Source organism: Carassius auratus, chromosome 25 (assembly GCF_003368295.1).
Source record: "Carassius auratus strain Wakin chromosome 25, ASM336829v1, whole genome shotgun sequence".
In the NCBI taxonomy this organism is placed as follows: domain Eukaryota; kingdom Metazoa; phylum Chordata; class Actinopteri; order Cypriniformes; family Cyprinidae; genus Carassius; species Carassius auratus.
The window spans coordinates 20436245-20456345 of NC_039267.1; the positions used below are offsets into that span (position 1 = coordinate 20436245).

Sequence of the window (20101 nt, forward strand, 5' to 3'; positions counted from 1 at the left end):
TGTGTGACTATGAGAAGTTAAGTCAACATGTACATCAGTATGCAGTTTTCCCTGTTGCTTGAGTGCCAGTGATTATCCCTCTGCGTGCCACTGTTGGCACCCGTGCCGTAGGTTGCCGACCCCTGTTCTAGTCCCATTACGATTGGATTAGTAGGTTCCATGTAAACGCAGCTAATGACTGGTGATCTTTTATATGGTAATGACATTAATTAGTTGTTTACAAAGTAGACAGCTGAAACCATTCAGCTGTGCACAAGTTTAAGAATTTATAATTTATAGATTTCACATCTGAAAGAGAGACGTGTGTTTTCTGTGTGTACTGTATGTATGTTCATGAATCACACATATTTGAGAGATAATCGTAAGATAATCGTAAAGTCAAATTTAGGATCATTTCTGTGCAGCATTTTATAAATGAGCAACTTTCCTGAAATTGTAATTTAAGATAGGAGCACACTGTAAAATTCTGTCCACAATGTGGCCATCTGAAACCAATTTTGAAAATCCTAAAATATTGGCCTGAACTTGGGCTGAAACTGTTTTTATAACTTCTGAAATCCCTTTAGATAAACAATGTGTATAATCAGAAGTATTCAAAGAAAAGACAGGGCATACATACAATAAATTTGAAGTGAGGGCTATTTAATCTCCTTAACATTTCATAAATAGTGTTAATTTTGTTAGCTATTAGTCTCAGTCCAGTGTTAGATGTCCTTGTTAATTGTTAATTAATCAAATTAAGTCAACCTAATCTTATTTAGTTTTAGTCAAAGAGACTCTACAATATTTTAATATAGTTTGTCAATGAAAACTTTACATTTTAAGAATAAGATTTTTATTAACCGTACAACAGTATTAATTTTGTCAGCCACTCTTTGTTAAGTCTTAGTCAGATGTACATTTTAGTTATCATACTGATTGATTGTCCATTTTAGGAAGGTTTTAGTCAATACTTAGTCACATTTTCAGCATACTGTATAATGATATAAACTGATAAAAATGTTTGCTAAAATGTATAATCATACTGATCATACAGTGAAATTTCAAGCAGTTCCACTATAATTCCAAATTGCAATTGCCTATTTATCTATTAAAACAACAGCGGTCAAGTAAGTGCACTTCTACAGCAACCACAATCGCAAACAATACAGTGGAGCGCTCATGACAGAACACAGACCTGCTGAATGATGCTTTTATTTTGATGGCTAAACTCCAGCTTGTTTGTCTGTGTTTCAGGTAATCGGCAGCAGCACTTCCCATTGAAGAGTGAGCAGGTGCTAATGGTTGCCAGATTGCTTAAAATAAGCAAATCACTGGGCAGAAAATGTATTATTGTAAAGGAGAAGCTCCGATACAGGGATTAGAACTCTTGATATCTAGCAACCACACTGATGAAAGCTTGCGTAGCACTTGTAGAGCAGTCTGCAATAAAATGTTGTCTATTTTTATTTTTGAGAAACTAAAAGATGTTTTTTGTTTAAGTTTTCATTTTCTTGAATACATTTTAGTCTCATCTTATTTGGACAACTAAATTGCATGCTAATATAGTCACAGTCATCGTTTATTGACCTTATTGTCATCTGGTCTTTGTCTTCTCTTAAGTCATGTGAAAAAAAAGTCAATTGAAATTCTTTGTTATCGTCTTGTTTTAGTAAACGAAATTAACACTTATATACACAATAAATACAGTCAAACCAAAGTAATTTTGTCCAACCTGTTATAATTTTGTCCAACCTTTTAAATTAACATTCCATAATGTCAGAAAAAAAAAAAAAAAACAACAACAACTAATAATAATTTAATTTCAATTCAACTTTATTGGAGTATTAATAATGTAGCCTACAGCTTTAAAAAGTAAACAAAACATCTTTTGTATCAGAAAAAAGAAACAAGTTTTCAAAAAGAAAAAGGAAAAAAGTTTTTTTTTTAATTTTTAATTTATGAGCATTGTTTTTATTTTTTCCTCCTTTAAGTCGTTTTAAATTGTTGTTAATTAGTCCATTTCTGAACATTTTGGCCTTCCATTTCATAGATTTTTTAATGAACACTTACAGGGATGGTTCACACAAAAATTAACATTTTCTGTTTATCTGCTTACCCCCAGCGCAACCAAGATCTAAGTGACTTTAGCTCCTTTCACACTGCACGTTGGTCCCAGAAATTTATTATTTGTATTTAAAATTATTATTATTTTTATTAGGTGGCCTATTACAATTCAGCTTAAACTGCCCAGCTATTTCACTTTAGCACCGCATTTCACACGCACGCACACACACAAATGAGAATTAGAGCCTGTAGCATTGCACTTTAACAACTAATCTGAATGGCCTATATATGAGCATAATTTTAAACGAGCCCTCACTAACTGAGTTAAATTTTACAGTTATGTTAGAATGCATCTCATTCTTGTTTCTGTGGCGCTGCATCGGTCTCGTCATGAGGCACGCGGTCTGGAGCGCTGTATGACTGATGCATCAGTTCAATTCAACTGTACTCCAAATATATGAACTTACCTGTTTTGAATAATTTATATTTAACATGCTCGTTTATGTCCAACATTAGTTTTAAACTGCTGAACTTTAAATGAAATCTACTATTGATTTTCACAGTTGACTGATTTTGCTGAACATTTAGACTGATAACTTCCATGCACAGATGCGGCAGATTTGTCACAGGACGCAAGATATGACATTCCGTCAGACTATATATGAACTAGCTGTTTTAAATACATTATTTTTTATATTTAACGTTAGTTTATCAGTATGTTTGAAAGTATATTTTTTAGTATATTGGGGATTCCACAGGCTCTCTCTCGCGCACCTGCGTGGTTTAAAACACTGAATAGTTATGCTATGACAAGAACAGAGAGTCTCTCTCTCGCTCCACCCATGCACGATAATATTGTGTATCGTCGATCTCACGGGCTGACGATATGAAAAATGACCATATCGCCTAACACTAGTTAGCTCCTCACTATCTGGGCTGAAGTTGAGATCATTCGCTAGCTAAGTGAAACAAAATGTGTCATCGCAATTTCATGTGTCTTTTACAGGATCTTTACGGGATCTTTATGGGATTTACGGGTTTTCGTATTCTTCAGTCGTTGTTCGACACGTCTTCTTGCTTTACAGCAGATTGCAACCTTAGAAGTGCATTGACGCCACCCATCTCTCAAATGGACCATTGAAACAATATCTACAATCTCAATTAGGAATGTCAATGGTCCATTTGAGAGATAGGTGGCGGTAATGCACTTATAATTCTGCTATGTGCCGGAAAGCAAGTAGAAGGCTTATCAAACACTGACTGTTGAAAATGTGCTTAGGACAGTTCAGACATTGCGGTGAAATTGATGTAAAAAAAAAAAAACTATATAAATATGGTTCGCTTTCTTGCACAGACCGATTGTTTTGTGTCTTTACACATCAATGTATGGTCACGAGCTACAGGGTTTAATTTGGTTTTGTCTGTGTATGTTTTTTTGACCCTCAAAGCCATGATTTCCATTCACTTCTATTATAAGACTGAAATACTGGAATGGTTTGAGTTAAAAATCTTCTGTGTTCTAATGAAGAAACAAAATGACCTACATTTTCGATGCCCTGGGCGCAAGCAGATAAACATACATTTTTTTTGAACTATACCTATTTGCCTGAGGTTTGCCAAAATTATTTTTTTCAAAATGTTTTACATCTTTCATGGCATTTTTTGGAGACCCAATTTTAACACAATCACAGACTTTTGTGCCATTCCTGGAAACAGTTTCTGTTCAACTGAAGACACAAATGAACGTCACAAGCCTGGCATTTCCAAGGTGTTTGTTGCTTTTTTCTGTGCACTACTTTGCAATGCACACAGATCCGGCGACCGACAGTAGCAATTCTTCTGACATCTGAAGTCAGCTCAGCTCCTGGGATTGGCACATGGTCTGTGCTAAACTGTTTTGGTGCTGCTTTCTGTGACACACCACAGAGCTCTGCAATAAGCTCCTCCATGAACTGATCGTGAGTCATGTTGCCGTGCAGCTCTTTGTGCAATATGAAAGCGTTGTTGGCAGCAATGTCCAAGAAGTGTAGGAAGATTTTTCTGTACCACTTCATGGTTTTGTGTTGTGCAGAGTAGTATTGCAACAGTTGATCGGACAGGTCAACACCCCCCATGTGCTGGCTGTATGCAGTCACAGGTGCAGGACATGGAAAAGACTTTGTTTTCCATGTATGTTGTGCTTTGATTTTTCTTTGTACACGCTCTCCTGTATAGGCAGCATGTATGGTGGAACAAACAGACACCACTTGCGTGTCCATCCACTTCACACACACAAGAGGCCCGTCCCGAATCCACCTGATGGATCCCCTGCTGGAGCGTCTGCTCAGTGAATTAGCTGCAGACTTTGGGAAGCCCTTCCTCTGCTCTCTGTACGTCCCACAAGCACCAAACTTCAGAGTAAACAAGTCTGTGAAGAGCTTTGGACTGGTGTAGAAATCGTCCATGTACACATGGTACCCAGAGCCCAAAACTTTACGGTCCAGGAGAGACATCACAGCATCATATGAAAGCCCACGGTCTGTTGGAAAACTATTATTGCCCGTGTAGACGGAAAAGTCCACAGTATATCCATTTGAGGAGTCTGAAAGGACAAAAAACTTGAACTTTGTCAGCTTGGCTTTCATGTACGCCGTCATTCCTATATTTGCTCTGCATGCCACCAATCTCTCCTTCACAGCTAGATTTCTTCTAGGATGATAGAAGGCTTTGCACGCAAGACGAATCGTGTCCATGAGGGGTTTGATCCTGAACAGACGGTCATGTTGGTCTGTGCCTCTCTTTCTGTCGTTTTCCTCGTCTGCGTCTGGGTGACTCATGTGTAGATTCCAGGAAATGGTGCGGTATCTGTCCCTTGACATAACTGTGGCGGGGAAAGGCAGAGAGAAAAGACTGTCCTCCCCCCAGTAGTCAGCGATGGAGCTCATCTTCACCACAGCCATGTAAAATACGAGTCCGATGTAGCGATACAGCTCATCAACACTGACATCTGTCCATGTGTACTTGCAGCCCTTTGCAATTGCCCTGGCAGCCTGAGCATTTGTGTTGTGGCACAGGTTTTCCATGGCGCTCTCTGTGAAAAACAGTTTGAAAAGACTCATGGGAGAATGTGATTCAGCATCAGACAACTTTGGTCCTGGTTCCCGAGCAGGCAGGAATCTCAGAGTCTGAGGAACCTGGTCAACATCAGTCTCTTCTTTCCATGAAAGAGTCCTGGCTCTCTTTGCAGCAGGGATCTGGTCACTGTCACTCTCACATCTGCAAAAAGAGCAAGCATAATATGAACATGCTGACAACAGGATCACAACAGCATAATTAATATAGTGTACAAACCACTCATTAAAAGAAACAATTTACAAATATAATTTGTATATTATTTAAAAGCATGTAATCAAAAGTTGACTATCCGGTTCCAAAATAAATAAAGCACACTTACTGGTTAAGATTGTCTTCAGTGCAGAAAAATGAATGACGCTTGCTTGCTGCCCTTGTGTGATATGCACCTGAAGGTAATGCAACACTCCTATAAAAAAAAAAAAAATAAAAAAAAAAAAAAAATTGTCTGATTGTCAAGGGTAGCATATTAGATTCATCACACACTTCATGAAATTAAGCATAGGCCATTTATCTGGTTTCAAATATTTTGTCATAATTTTCTATATCCAGCATAAATATTGAAGGTTGATTCTCAAATTCAAATATATATATATATATATATATATATATATATATATATATATATATATATATAAAAATTTGGATGTCTTTCCAAAAAAGGACACTTAGAAACTCCAAAAGGACACCAAATTATATTAGGAGCCCATATAAGCACTTACGAACTCAGATTTTTATAGTATGTGTAAGGTGCAACAGCAAAGAGCTTTTTTACATTTTAGAGACATTAGCCAGTTTCATTGCAATAGGTTAATGCAATAAAAAGTTATTAGCATTTTTATAAGTGTAATTACTAATGGTTAATGATTGGTTTATAACACTTGACCAATAGGTGGCGCTGTTACTAAATTGGTGTGGCATGGTCAGTGTGAGGTGACAATGGCACATACAAACTTTGGTGCAAATGTCAAAGCTTTGCAGAGATACAGCCTAGAATGCATTTTGGCATCTTTCCAGCAAATTTAATTAATGCGTTAAATGAGAATAGTTTCATATATCAACATGAAATCCATAACTTTTGGCCAGTGGGGTCTGAAGATGATCAGAGTCAAATTTGGTGAAAATTGGACTAACGGTCTAGGAGTTTGAAAAAGTAATTTTTCAACATCAAAATGGCGGACAGGAAGTATGGCCAATTTTGGCATAATTGGTATCAATATTCTCGGCGTGACCCAAACAATATAGGGAGACCCCTTTAATTTCATTATTCTAATTTATTATTTTTTTTTTTATATATTTCATTATAACTTTTACCATCGGACAAGTCGGCAACTACATTGGCGATGACCGACAGCCAATGAGAGAGAAAGATACAGAGCGGGGAGTTCGGGGAGGAGTTATAGACCACAATATCAGTAAGCATGATATAAGAACACACAATCCTTGTTCCTCGCATCTCCCCAACCATTTTCTTTTCTTTTTCTTGTTTTCACTGCAAATTAGTGCACAGGCAATTCTTACTGCAAGCTTCTTGCGGGCTACCATTTTTAATAATCCCAGTCTCACAAGAAAACTCCAGTCTTGCACGCGTGATATCGCGTTGTTTTCTTGTCACATCTCACACGTGTTTGGTTGTGAAACGTAGATTGTGTGCCAGACAGAGCTGTCTGCGATTCTTCCTATTGTAAAGTCATGCAGTGTGAAACCTTCTGTCGCCGATCCATCGTGCAGTGTGAACACAGCAGTGACTGAATGCTGGCCAAGATAGTCAGGCAGTGTGAAAAGAACAGTGACCCAACTACTTTGAAAATCGTAAAGTCTGAACTCTGCTTTATGAGGAAATAACCCATGTCCCCATTTTTCAAAACGCTTATAACGCTTTGCCACCAATTTTATTTATTTTTTTTACTGGGGACCCCCTCGAAAAAGATTGGTCTAGTTTTAGGCTGGTTTTGAGTAGCGTTGGACGGGTTTTCTTGTGAAAACCTGGCAACAACTGCAATCTACCGGAGAACGCTACATCAATAGATGGCAGTGTTGACAAGAGCTTGTGTGAGGGAGTTATGAGATATCCACAATTGTAGTTTAAAATGAGTATAAAGACTTGTTATCGGTCAAAACGCAGAAATAGCACAAACTGGATGAAGGTGATTATCAAATGCAGTATAGTTTGAAAGTCTGCGTGTTCAGCTGGATGTATGCTGGCTAGCCGCTTCAGACAAGCATGCCAGTAGCACTTAAACGACAAAAACTCACACACAATTGTGAAAAAAATGCAGTTATTTTTTTGAAACACGAACTCAAACTTTTTATAAAGTCCGAAATAATTGTAAAGAGCTGGGAGAAAACCTGGTGTGTGTAGGAAATACCTTTAGGCTTGAAAATATATTTCAGAAAGGTCATAATTTTATGATGTTGTCATTGACAGCATCCAAAATGGGAACATAGACTTTGAGATAGGGCTGTCAAAATTGCTCATAAATGACGTTTGAATATTCCCTCTAAAAAATACACGAATATTCGAACTATTCGAACATCTGGTTGTGCATGTTGTCAATGACGTGCATTACGTCAATAACAGGCCAAAATAATACAAAGAGACATTACTACTTGTATAGGTAGTCTATTTAAGTTTCAACATATATGACAACGTATTACCTACACAAAAACAAGGAAATCAACTAATGGCCAAGACTGCAGACCTCACGCTCTCTCACCCTCAATGTTCTCTGCGCATAATGGTTTAAATGAACAAACACATTTTTGTGCAAGCAATTTAAGGTTGTGACTGTTGTCCCAAATATAGCAGGCTTCATTCAGTGATCGAAACAAATATTATTCATTTTAATTGAAGTTTTACAGCATATAGAACTGACATTGAATGCCACCTTTTTTATTGAATGCTAGACATCAAGTTGTTATTTTCATCTGAAAGAAGAACTTTTTTTCAGGAAGCTAGGCCCTATGTGTTCAGTAAGCTTGTTTTAGTAAGCTATGTGTTTTTCAAGGCTTCAAGATTTTATTGAATGCTATCTCTATACAAGTGCAAAGTAATGCATTCTTATTCAGTCTTTTATTTTGTAATTTTAAGAGCAATAAACATATTGCAATGTTAAGGAATTCATGTTTTTTTCATTCAGATATGCAAATCAACATGTATAAATTGTTAGTAGTCAATTAAAGCTGCAGTAGGTAAATTTTGTAAAAATATATTTTTTTACATATATTTTAAACCTGTCATTATGTCCTGACAGTAGAATATGAGACAGATAATCTGTGAAAGAATCAAGCTCCTCTGGCTCCTCCCAGTGTCCTATTGCCATTTGCAGAAAATACATCGCTCACGTTAAGAAACAACCAATCAGAGCTGCGGTCCGTAACTTTGTTTGTGTTCAAAATGTAGAAAAATGTATATAATAAGCGAGTACACCATGAATCCATTTTCCAAACCGTGTTTTTAGCTTGTCCTGAATCACTAGGGTACACCTATAATAAGTGTTTATATTCGGACTATTTTAGATTGCTTCGGGGGTACCGCGGCGGAGTAACCCAGTACCTTTGTGATTCTTCATAGACATAAACAGAGAGAAGTAGTTCCGGCTACGATGTTCTTCCGCAAGACGCAAGCAGTTCTGTTTATTAACCGCTAGAGCGTCAAAAGTTACCTACCGCAGCTTTAATTGGGAGGTAATCGAAGTCAAATCGGTCTGAAAAAATTAATCGTTAGATTAATCGATGCATCGAAAAAATAATTACTAGATTAATCGTTTAAAACGAATCGTTTATCCCAGCCCTAGCTCACACCAAACGCAAAACAGCGCTATTTGGAGAAGCTCTCAAGCATCCAAAATATTGACCCATACGAGCTCCCTGCAGCGGCACAGAGACCTGCACCATATACCTCCATGAACATATATGGATATTGTGAATTATCTTGATTTTGGTGCAAGTTACTACACAGTTCAGTTTAAAAGCCACAAGTCTTTGGAAAGTAACGAGGCTTTCTGCTGTGGCTGGGTCCATCTACAAGCCTCCAGGTGGTGAAAACAGCATTGTACTAGCCAAAGTAAGTTTATTCACATGCGTTTTAGTGTGTTGTAATTACACTGCATTTAGCAGATACTTTCTTGACCAAAATGACAAAGTAATTAACTGCGACTGTTTCGTAAACACTAGATTGTAACAAGATGTTCAGTGACACATACTATAAGAGGTTTTTATGTTGGGTGTTGGGGGCTGCAAAGTGGACAAACCAGTTCTGGGTGAGCTAGGGTAGTTAAATGCGTGATTACAAGATGTAAATGTCCTGGTTAGAATAAAGCCATTAACAGTGTGAATGCAGGAGGAGGGGCTCTGTACCATGACGACAACTCCTCACTCTCAATACCATAGCTGTGCACAGGGTGTTTTCACAGCTCCAGAATTATTTGTCCATTAATGACATCAACAGCGACTAGTCGACTTCGACTGGACTTTCAACACATTAAAGACGACTTTAAAAAAAAAAATCAGTGGTCGTTCAACTCCTAATACACAGTAGTCAACATTTGACTGCTGAAATGTTGACTACTGTATGCATGTATGTATTGAGAGTGAGGAGTTGTCGTCAAAGTTGGGTTGATATCACAGTCTCCGCCATGTTGGCAGGACACCAGCGGCGAAACAGGATTGTTTACATGTGTTGTTAACTCGGTATTAGAGGAGGTTTTTTCAATTCCGCACTGATTTACCATGCCTGGAAGTTACTGCTGTGTTAAAAACTGCTGCAGTACTTCACACGATACATGTGGAAAACATAGGAACAATGGAATACGTTTTTTTTGTGTGTGTGTGTGTGTGTCACGTGACTCCTCACTCTCAATATACACACACATCCACACATCTAAATATACATGTTTAATTATAATTATTTTCATTTTTAATTATGTTCTTACAGGGTTAAACAATGGCCTTAAGTATATCCAAAACTGTAGGCCACTGATAAGGTCTCAAAATATTGTTATTATTATTTAGTCACGATACAGAACATTTACAGTTACACGTTTTGTAAGATCGTTAAATGCTATGAAAACTCTACAGAACAGCACATTTTATTCATAACATTACAAACGTATTTCAGTCTAAAACAGACCTAAGACAGATGAGCGTTTTTTTATAACAAATATTATACGAAAGAATAAACAACTTACTCATTATAAATTGGGCCCTTTGTTGTTTCAGATTGTTTCTTTAAATGAAAGCTTTCGTCCTCCAAATCTTCGTCGTCGTCTGAAGAACATGTGAACTCTTCCTCACTGTCTGTGATCGTCTGCAGAGCTTCCTCGCGTGTGTTTGCCATCGTGAAGAAATGACAATAAAGCTAAAAATGTGCTGCCTTTTTATCGTGGAGCGTTAATGTGTTTCTGTGGCTCATATCAGGTCATTAACACATGAATAAAGCGCTTCTCGGTTGTGTAGAGTCAGACCAGCTCTTCCCTCTTCCTCACACTTCGTCTTTCCTTCACAAAAATGGCCAAACTCCCTCTTTGGCGCCCATTCTCTTGTGAAATGTCTGGGGTTCAGTTCTTCTTCTTTGGTGTTTTACTGCAGCTGGCACCCAGTTTGTTGCGTTTCTTCTTCTTCTTCTTCTCTGGCTGCTTAACAGCGGATGCGGACTAACTTAGCGCACTACTGCCACCCTCCAGATAAATTGTGCCTGATCATCACTATGGCCTATCTTATCTTTGGAAATAATGTCACCTGTAACCTACAAAAAAAAAAAAAAAAAAAATATATATATATATATATATATTATATCATTGAGTCCGGTGTGCTTTACAAATTCAAACATATATTTTATTACTCTATGATAGGAAGCCTTACACAAAAACAGCTTCAATGCTCATAAGTGCTGATACAGAATCACTACATACTATACAATTTTGGTTAGCATTTTCTACAATCCACTGTACTGCCAGCACGATGGCACATATTTCTACTGCATATATACTTAAATAGTCAGATGTTATTTTACTCATTTCTATCTTGTGCATAGGCACAGTCATTCCTAGACCCGTTGCATTTCATTCTTTTGATCCATCTGTAAAAATCTTAATATACTCCTTACACATGCACTCCCTTCTTCTATAATACTCTGCTACTTTGTCAGATGACTTATCACTCTCTCTAGTATTCGGTAATTCTTTATCTACTTTTGGTTATTCTAATATCCAAACTGGCCTATTTGTTCATATATTAGTTTCCTCAAATTCTTTGTTATTTATTCCCATATCTGTTGCTATTTTATCTCCTGTCCATCCAAAGCTCTCCCTATATACTTTCTCCTTCTCCCAGCTTGCTTGCAAAACCTTTTTTTTTTTTTTTTTTTGGGGAGGGGGGGTTGGCTGTCCCTATTTCCTCTTAAGTTGATCCAGTAGTTAGCTGCTAGTTGGTTTCGGCTATGGTTGCCACCCATCCCTTAAAATATGGAATCGTCCCGTATTTGAGAATAAAACAGCGTGTCCTGTTTTGAATCAATACGGGTCGGGGTTTGTCCCATATTTTCGGAGACCCGCACCAAACTCCTCTCAAACAGAAATCACCGATTTAGAATCCCCTCCCCCTCACAGTCACAATGGTTTCACCCATCATCATCACGGCAGCGACCCCCGTGAAATTTCACCAGTCAGTGGCAGCAGGGCAGCCTGAGCAGGCTGCACAGTGCATCTGTCTGCTGTACGCAGTGTCCCGGAGAAGAGAGTTTGATAAGCAGTTAGCAGTGAGTTTAGACACCAAGTCGAAAAAGTCCATAAGCAGACAGTTAACCCTGCAACAACCAGGTTGTAACGTTATTTACATGCGCAATACTTTGTTGTCTCATCAAATTTTTCTAAGATTGTCAGGTCAGATAAAGGTCTAATGTTAATCTGCAGCCCACAGACATCAACAAAAACAGTGGGTCCCCCAACCAAAGCCTGTGGGCCCTGCTCCTGTGAGAGCTCTCCGACCACTGCCACAACGCCAGGGCCCAAACCCTCTATCTGCTGAAGGTGAACCAAAAACAACTGATAGCAGCTCTCAGTGATATGTGTCGGGTCCGCGCCATAATAACAGCAACATTCACAAATGCTTACTGAACAAGCGGGAACCCAGTGTGCCTGTAGCTTTCTCTATTTCAGTGTTATCACGTGATAGAAAGCTCCATGCATTCTGTTTATTTGTTTATTTACAAGCCTCCGAAATATTCACAGAAACTCACAGGTCACAAAAATGTTATCAATGATTTCTTCAGAGTTTGACTGTTTTGCTATTGCAGGGGATTTTAACATTTAAAAAGATAATGCAGAAAACAAAACTACAAAATAAATGATAACGGTTCTAAACACTTTTGACCTGATTCAGCATGTGCATGGACCCACACACAAAGGTGGACACACTAATCATCAGTAGGGGTCTGTACATTTCATCGTCTGCTATTACTGAATCTAGATCTGTCTCTGTCAGAAGGAGATGCATAGACGAGAACACAAGTGTACTATTTATGGAGGCTATATCTTTAACACCAAGCATTTCTGCAGACTCTGTTGATATTCTCCTTGATTCCTTCAACTCAAAAGTTAAGAATGTTATTGATGATATTGCACCAATAATAGTCAGTAAGAAAACAGACAGAAATCAGTTTGGAGAAGATCAACAGCAGTTCAGACTATGAAAAGACAATTCAGAAAAGCAGAGCGGATGTGGAGAAAGACCAAGCTTGAAATTCACTATAGCATCTATAAAGACAGCTTTCATGCTTTTAATGTGAAAATAGACAAAGATAGACAGAATATCTTCTAAAACCTTATAAACATTAACTTAAAAAACACTCGTACTCTTTTTGCCACTGTTGAGAGGCTGACAAATCCCCCAAGTCAGATTCCCAGTGAAATGCTCTCAGACAGAAAATGCAATGAGTTTGCTTCCTTCTTTTCTGAGAAGATCATCAATATCAGGAAGGCTATTGGCACATCCTCAAGTAATGCAGAGGTCAGACAGATTTGGCCACAATATCAAAAAGGTACTATGTCTACTTTTGAAGCAATTGATAGCAAAATTTAGGAAGAAATAGAATAGAATCACCTAAAATTGTCAACCTGCTATCTTGACACACTTCCCACATCTTTTTTCAAAAATGTGCTTAATTGTTTAGAAGCAGATCTCTTAGAAATCACTTATTTCTGGGACATTTCAAAACTCCCTGAAAACTGCAGTTGTTAAGCCCCTCCTGAAAAAGAACATCTTGGTAACACCATTTTGAGCAATTATAGACCAATATCTTCCTTTTATTGGCAAAATTATAGAAAAGGTCGTTTTTAATCAGTTGAACAAATACTTAGGGTGCTTTCACACTAGCACTTTTGGTGCTCACCCGGGGTCGATTGACGTCAGAATTTGGTTCGTTTGGATGATGTGAACGCTGTCTTCCATACTCGGATGCGCACCCGCGAACCGTACCCGGGTCCGCTTAAAAACGGGGGTCTGGGGTACACTTAATGTGAACTCTGGTAAGGTTCGCTCCTTATGTGAATGCAATCGTACCAAATTGCAGAAGTGAACTGCTTTTAATGACAAATTACTTTTATGAGAATATGTGTTTGTGTGTGTGTTTCACTCACTTTCCTGATAAGCGTGACTGACGCGCTGCAAGCAGAGAGCTGTACATCTCATTTATGTTCGCCTTCAACATTCTTTAGAGTACCTATTTTCAGTAAATTCGTAAGACAGACACAAGTGCCGTTATGTACCGTAGCTTTATCAACAAAACGAACAGTTCAAAAACGTAATACATAAAAGTGCAGAGAGTAATGTTATGCATTTGTGCCTTCTCCTGCGCTGTCCTTACCAAGCAGCGGGGTAAACAGCTGCTGGCTTGATGACGCAAGCGAACTGCGGTTCGGACTCAAATATTATAATATGAACACAGTCCAGCGGGGGCAGGGGGAGGGAGGAGAACCCGAACTCGGGTTCGGACCAGGCAAGTGAATCAAGTGTGAAAGCACCCTTAAACTCAAATGGATACCTGAACAATTTTCAATCTGGTTTCCAACCGCATCACAGCACAGAAACAGCACTCATTAATATAATAAATTATATTCGCTTAAATTCTGACTCTGGCAAATTATCATTGCTGGTATTGCTAGATCTCAGTGCTGCGTTTGACACTGTCGATCATAACATACTACTAGAGAGATTGGAAAACTGGGTCAGACTTTCTGGGATGGTACTCAAATGGTTCAGGAAATACTTAGAAGGGAGAGGCTATTATGTGAGTCTAGGAGAGCAATAAGTCTACTGTAAGTAGACCCCCACCGCTCTTGTTTAGCCTGTATATGCTCCCATTAAGTCAAATAATGAGAAAGAACCAAATTGCCTATCACAGCTATACTGATGATACCCAGATTTACCTAGCCTTATCTCCAAATGACTACAGCCCCATTGATACAGCCCAATGCCAATGTATTGGTGAAATTAATAGTTGGATGTGCCAGAACATTGTTCAGTTAAACAAGGAAAAAAAGTTATTGCATTTGGAAACAAAGATGAAGTGTTCAAGGTGAATGCATACATTGACTCTAGGGGTCAAACAACTAAAAATCAAGTCAGGAATCTTGGTGTGATTCTGGAGACAGACCTTAGTTTCAGTAGTCATGTCAAAGCAGTAACTAAATCAGCATACTATCATTTAAAAAACATTGCAAGAATTAGATGTTTTGTTTCCAGCCAAGACTTGGAGAAACTTGTTCATGCCTTTATCACAAGCAGGGTGGACTATTGTAATGGGCTCCTCACCGGCCTTCCCAAAAAGACCATTAGAAAGCTGCAGCTCATCCAGAACACTGCTGCCAAGATTCTGACTAGAACCAGAAAATCTGAGCATATCACACCAGTCCTCAGGTCCTTACACTGGCTTCCAGTTACATTTAGGATTGATTTTAAAGTACTTTTACTCATTTATAAATCACTCAATGACCTAGGACCTAAATATATTGCAGATATTTTCACTGAATATAAGCCTAACAGAGCACTCAGATCATAAGGATCGAGTCAGTTAGAAATACCAAGGGTTCACACAAAACAGTGGGAGTCCTCCTTTAGTTATTATGCCTCCCGCAGTTGGAATCAGCTTCCAGAAGAGATCAGATGTGCTAAAACACTAGTCACATTTAAATCTAGACTCAAAACCCACCTGTTTAGCTGTGCATCTATTGAATGAGCACTGTGCAATGTCCGAACCGATTGCACTGTATTTGACGTATTCACTGTATTTTATGTAAAATCATTTTCTGTTTTTAACTGTTTTCAATTTATTTTAAATAAGTCAATTTTTAAATCATTTCCAAAGTTTTAAAATAGCTTGTTTTTATGTTTGTTATTATTTTTCTTCATGATTATTTTACTTTATGTTAAGCACTTTGAATTACCATTGTGTACGAAATGTGCTATATAAATAAACTTGCCTTGCCTAGTCTAGCTCACTAATTACACAGAGAAGGGGTCCACAATTCACAAATTAAGACCCACACCATTCAAAAAACCCAGCTACATCTCTGATTTGACTTCCACTCCATGTAATATAGTGTAGAGAACAAAACACAATCAATGAAAATTGTAGCATTTTAAATTATGGATAATGTCCATGACCCCCCTCCTGAAACCTCATGCTACTCGTTTGCCAATGTACGTTGCCTCACAAGACGCCTCATATATGCATCGTCTCAATGTATGCGGCCTCACAAGACACCTGATATATACGTCGTCTCAATGTACGTCGTCTCTCAAGACGCCTCATATATACATCGTCTCAATGTATGCGGCCTCACAAGACGCCTGATACATACATCGTCAAGAACCGGTTGCATCGGTTTTCAGATCACCAGTAGTGATGGGATGTTCGGTTTCTTTTCCACAAACTGGTTCTTCCGGACAGTTCGATTCAATAAACCTGTTGAAGAAAATGGTTCACTGGTTCTTTTGCGCTCGAAGTAATGACATCATTGGCGATGATTGCCCTTGATTCAAGCCTTCGGTTTACCCGCGCTCATAACACTAGCACAGAATCAGTTCAGAATCAATCACCAAAAGAATCAGCTCGGTTCAGGCGCTCTGTGTGTCGGTCTGCTTCACGCTGAGTCACACATGCGCAGTATCATCAGCTCCTCGGTTCTCAAATGGGACGCGTCCGACAAAAACGATTCTTGACTCGAGAATGAGTCAATCGTTCGTTCGTTATCTGGCTCGGCTCAGTGTTCATCTTCAGTTCTCTCTTCACAGCAGTTCAGTCAGTGTACTGTTTGAGTAAATGCATTACTACAGGATATTGGTTTGTTTTAACTCCAAGGGAGTGTCAGCCACATTAAAAAAGTTAACAGCTTAAGTCATTTGTGGATTAATGCTTATTGGAGACGCTAACTGTTTCAAATGATTCAGTTCGATTTGGTGAACTGGTTCAAGAACATCCAGTTACATCAAATGATTCGTTTGCAAACCGGATATCATTTAAACTGCAGTGTTTTGAACTCTCTCACAACAGACACGGAAGAGAAGACAATGATGAATAAAGTCGTCGTTTTTGCTATTTTTGGACCAAAATGTATTTTCGATGCTTCAAAAAATTCTAACGGACCCTCTGATGTCACATGGACTACTTCAAATATGTTTTTATTACCTTTCTGGACATGGACAGTATACCATACACACAGTTTAAATGTAGGGACAGAAAGCTCTCAGACTAAATCTAAAATATCTTAAACTGTGTTCCAAAGATAAACAGAGGTCTTACTGGTTTGGAACAACATGAGGGTGAATCATTAATGACATAATTTTCATTTTTCTATGAACTAACCCTTCAAGTAAACCAGAATTATCAAATCTGAGCCACACCTGAGCCTTATATAGTCCAGACCCAATACAGAATCTTAATGTTTCATATTATTGCCCTTTATATTACTATAATCGCAATTATTAATTTTGCAACATGCTTTGGTAAACCAGACAGCAACATAGTGTTCGCCCACATCTGGCCTGCTTGAAATCCATGCGGGCTACATGTGGGCCAGATCTGGAATGACACTGCTTGCTGTCTGGGAATGTACACACAAACTATGCCAATAAAGTACATTAAACTGAATAGAAAATCTGACTTAAAACCCACACATCATATAACTGTGCAATATTAAAATGTATTGCATTGATTTTTCTGTTTATTTTTATAAAGAACAAATCAACCAATAAAGAGTGAGTGTGTTTGAGTGTGTTTCTCATTCAAAACATGCATCACCAGAAACACGGCATGTCGCAATCTATAGCGAAACCAGTGCGAGCCAATGAGCGTTTGATATCGCTGCCGTAAAAATTGTTGTAAAACTTTTTAATGGCACATTTTTTAATTGTTACCATAGCCACAGAGGAAGGAGAAACATATCACAGAATGATCTCTCTCTCCCTATTTTCATGCAAGGATTCTAAGAGTATTCATACCATGAATAATATAAATATAATATAACATTTATTAAAATTATAATTAAGTGATGTTTAATACACTTGACTGATTTGTTTAATTTTGAAATGATAATGTATCATTGTGTTTTGACTTGCCATTTCAAAGACTTCATTTTAACAATACTACACTTCATTAAAATGTCTGTGATCATTTAACCATTATCATGCAATATTGTATTTATCTTGTTTATCATGGGTCACATAATATGCTGCCAGATCTTAGCTTGATTTGGGCCAGATATTACTGGACTGATCTGGGCGACATTCCTCCCATCAACAATCGGCACAGATACTGTTTGCCGGATCCCCGCTGTGCTGTGATTGCCACACATGGCCCAGCTCTGGCTGAAAGGGTACATGCCATTGCTGACATTTGGCCAGCAGTACCAGCTTGAGGCCACATGCGGGCCAAGTTCGTTTGCGATGTGGGTTTCCGGTGACAACATTCCTGTCAGTGCTCCATGTGAACTCCATGAAGTAACTTACCTGATGAAGGCCAAGTTGAAGTTGTAATGGGTAATTCTGTTGATAACGGAGTTGGAGTAACCAGTGTTGTTGACAATTCAGATTTACATGGACCCCACTAATCCGATCATAATAGGACTAGAAGCCCAATCTGAATAAATAAGTCACTTGTAAACATGTCAATTGGATTGAATTGGCCAGATCCGACTCAAATTTCTGATTGTGAGGGGAGGTTTAATCCTTTTGTAATCTGAGCGAGAAAACATGTAAACACTTGATCAGATTAAAAACAAAACTGGAAAGTACTGCGCAACTCAAAATAGGTATCATTTTAAAGCGTAGAACCTCACCTTTTAATGAATGTCATTATTTTTATCAACTATTTACGAGCACTGAGCAGTCCCCTAAACTGATGCGTACCATGGGCGACAATATTATTAAATCCAATTTTTCCAACCTCTGTCTTGATCAACAAAAAATGGATAACATTTGAAAGCTCGGAGTCAGAGCTTTACAATGACCGCCACTTTGATTAACTCCAAAAGCAGACCCAAGTTATTTGCTGATAAATGACAAATAATAATAATAAAAACAATAATAACCATAATTTACAATGTTTTTTTTTTTTTTTTTTTTTTTTTTTTTTTTTGTGCCATGTGCACAATGTCAAATAATATGTCAAACTTGATAATAATCAATTCATGTAGCTAAGCAAAAACAATGAGTGGTGTTTTTAGCTCTGAAAACCAGCGTGTATCTGGTGTGATTGTGGCCTGTGGAATGTTGGTTGGTCCACTCCTCTTCAATGGTTGTGCGAAGTTGCTGTATATTGTTTGGAACCGGAACACCCTGTTGTATACACCAATCCAAAGCATCCCAAACATGCTCAATGGGTGACATGTCCAGTGAGTATGCTGGCCATGCAAGAACTGAGATGTTTTCAGCTTCCAGGAATTGTGTACAGATCCTTGCAACATGGGGTCATGCTTTATCATGCTGCAACATGCGGTGATGGTCGTGAATGAATGGCACAACAATGGGCCTCAGGATCTCATCACAGTATCTCTGTGCATTCAAAATGCAATCAATGAAATGCAGCTGTGTTCATTGTCCATAACATACGCTTGCCCATACCGTAACCCCACCCTCACCATGGACCACTCGATCCACACAGCAACTGTGCGTCTGGGACAGTGGAATTTGTAGTTGTAGAGAATAGCCACACATGTGTACCAGTAAATTTGAAGTCACAAACAGAAGTTGAAAAACTTGTAGATTTATTTTTTCATCTTCCACAAACACAACACAATAGTTACACCTTCTTGAATCCTTCACTGCCGGTGTACAAATAGCTTGTACAATTAACTTGTACAAATCCTCTAAACACCAGGTTCATCATAGCTGCCGTCTTAGTGGAAGAGCAGGCATATTTTTTTGCAATCTCAGAGTCAGGAAATATTTTCTTAAATAACTTTCCTGTGTGCCTACACACATGGAATGGCAGGTTATGTTCCACAATAAAAGATGTGAAATGCATCTCAGCTGTAGTCACCTTCTCAGTGTGACTTTGCCTATCTGAATGGAAGAACTGAGAAACATGCAGGTCCTTCTAAAAAAAATAGCATATTGTGATAAAAGTTCATTATTTTCCATAATGTAATAATAAATATTAAACTTTTAATATTTTAGATTCATTGCACACCAACTGAAATATTTCAGGTCTTTTATTGTTTTAATACTGATGATTTTGGCATACAGCTCATGAAAACCCCAAATTCCTCAAAAAATTAGCATATGCTAATTTACATTTACTATTTATATAAGGTGCTTATACTATTTATGTCAACTGCCTTTATTTATTTTCCATTGCAACTTTAAACAGGTCTAAGGAATATGTTGTTTTCATGTCTTTGCAACTAGCCTGAATAATATGCACATGAAATGAAACTTGTCAACTCCC

General features: G+C 38.1%; 1 protein-coding gene across 1 annotated transcript; it reads right to left on the reverse strand.

Moving 5' to 3' along the window:
- Positions 1-1797: 1797 nt before the first annotated feature.
- LOC113043769 (piggyBac transposable element-derived protein 4-like) lies at positions 1798-10777 on the reverse strand. The gene is made up of 3 exons (XM_026203358.1): positions 10347-10777; positions 5480-5566; positions 1798-5301 (listed from the first exon to the last, which is right to left on the reverse strand). The coding sequence occupies exons 1-3, from the start codon at positions 10493-10495 to the stop codon at positions 3732-3734; spliced, it is 1806 nt and encodes a 601-aa protein (XP_026059143.1). The 5' UTR covers positions 10496-10777; the 3' UTR covers positions 1798-3731.
- Between the last annotated feature and the right edge of the window lie 9324 nt (positions 10778-20101).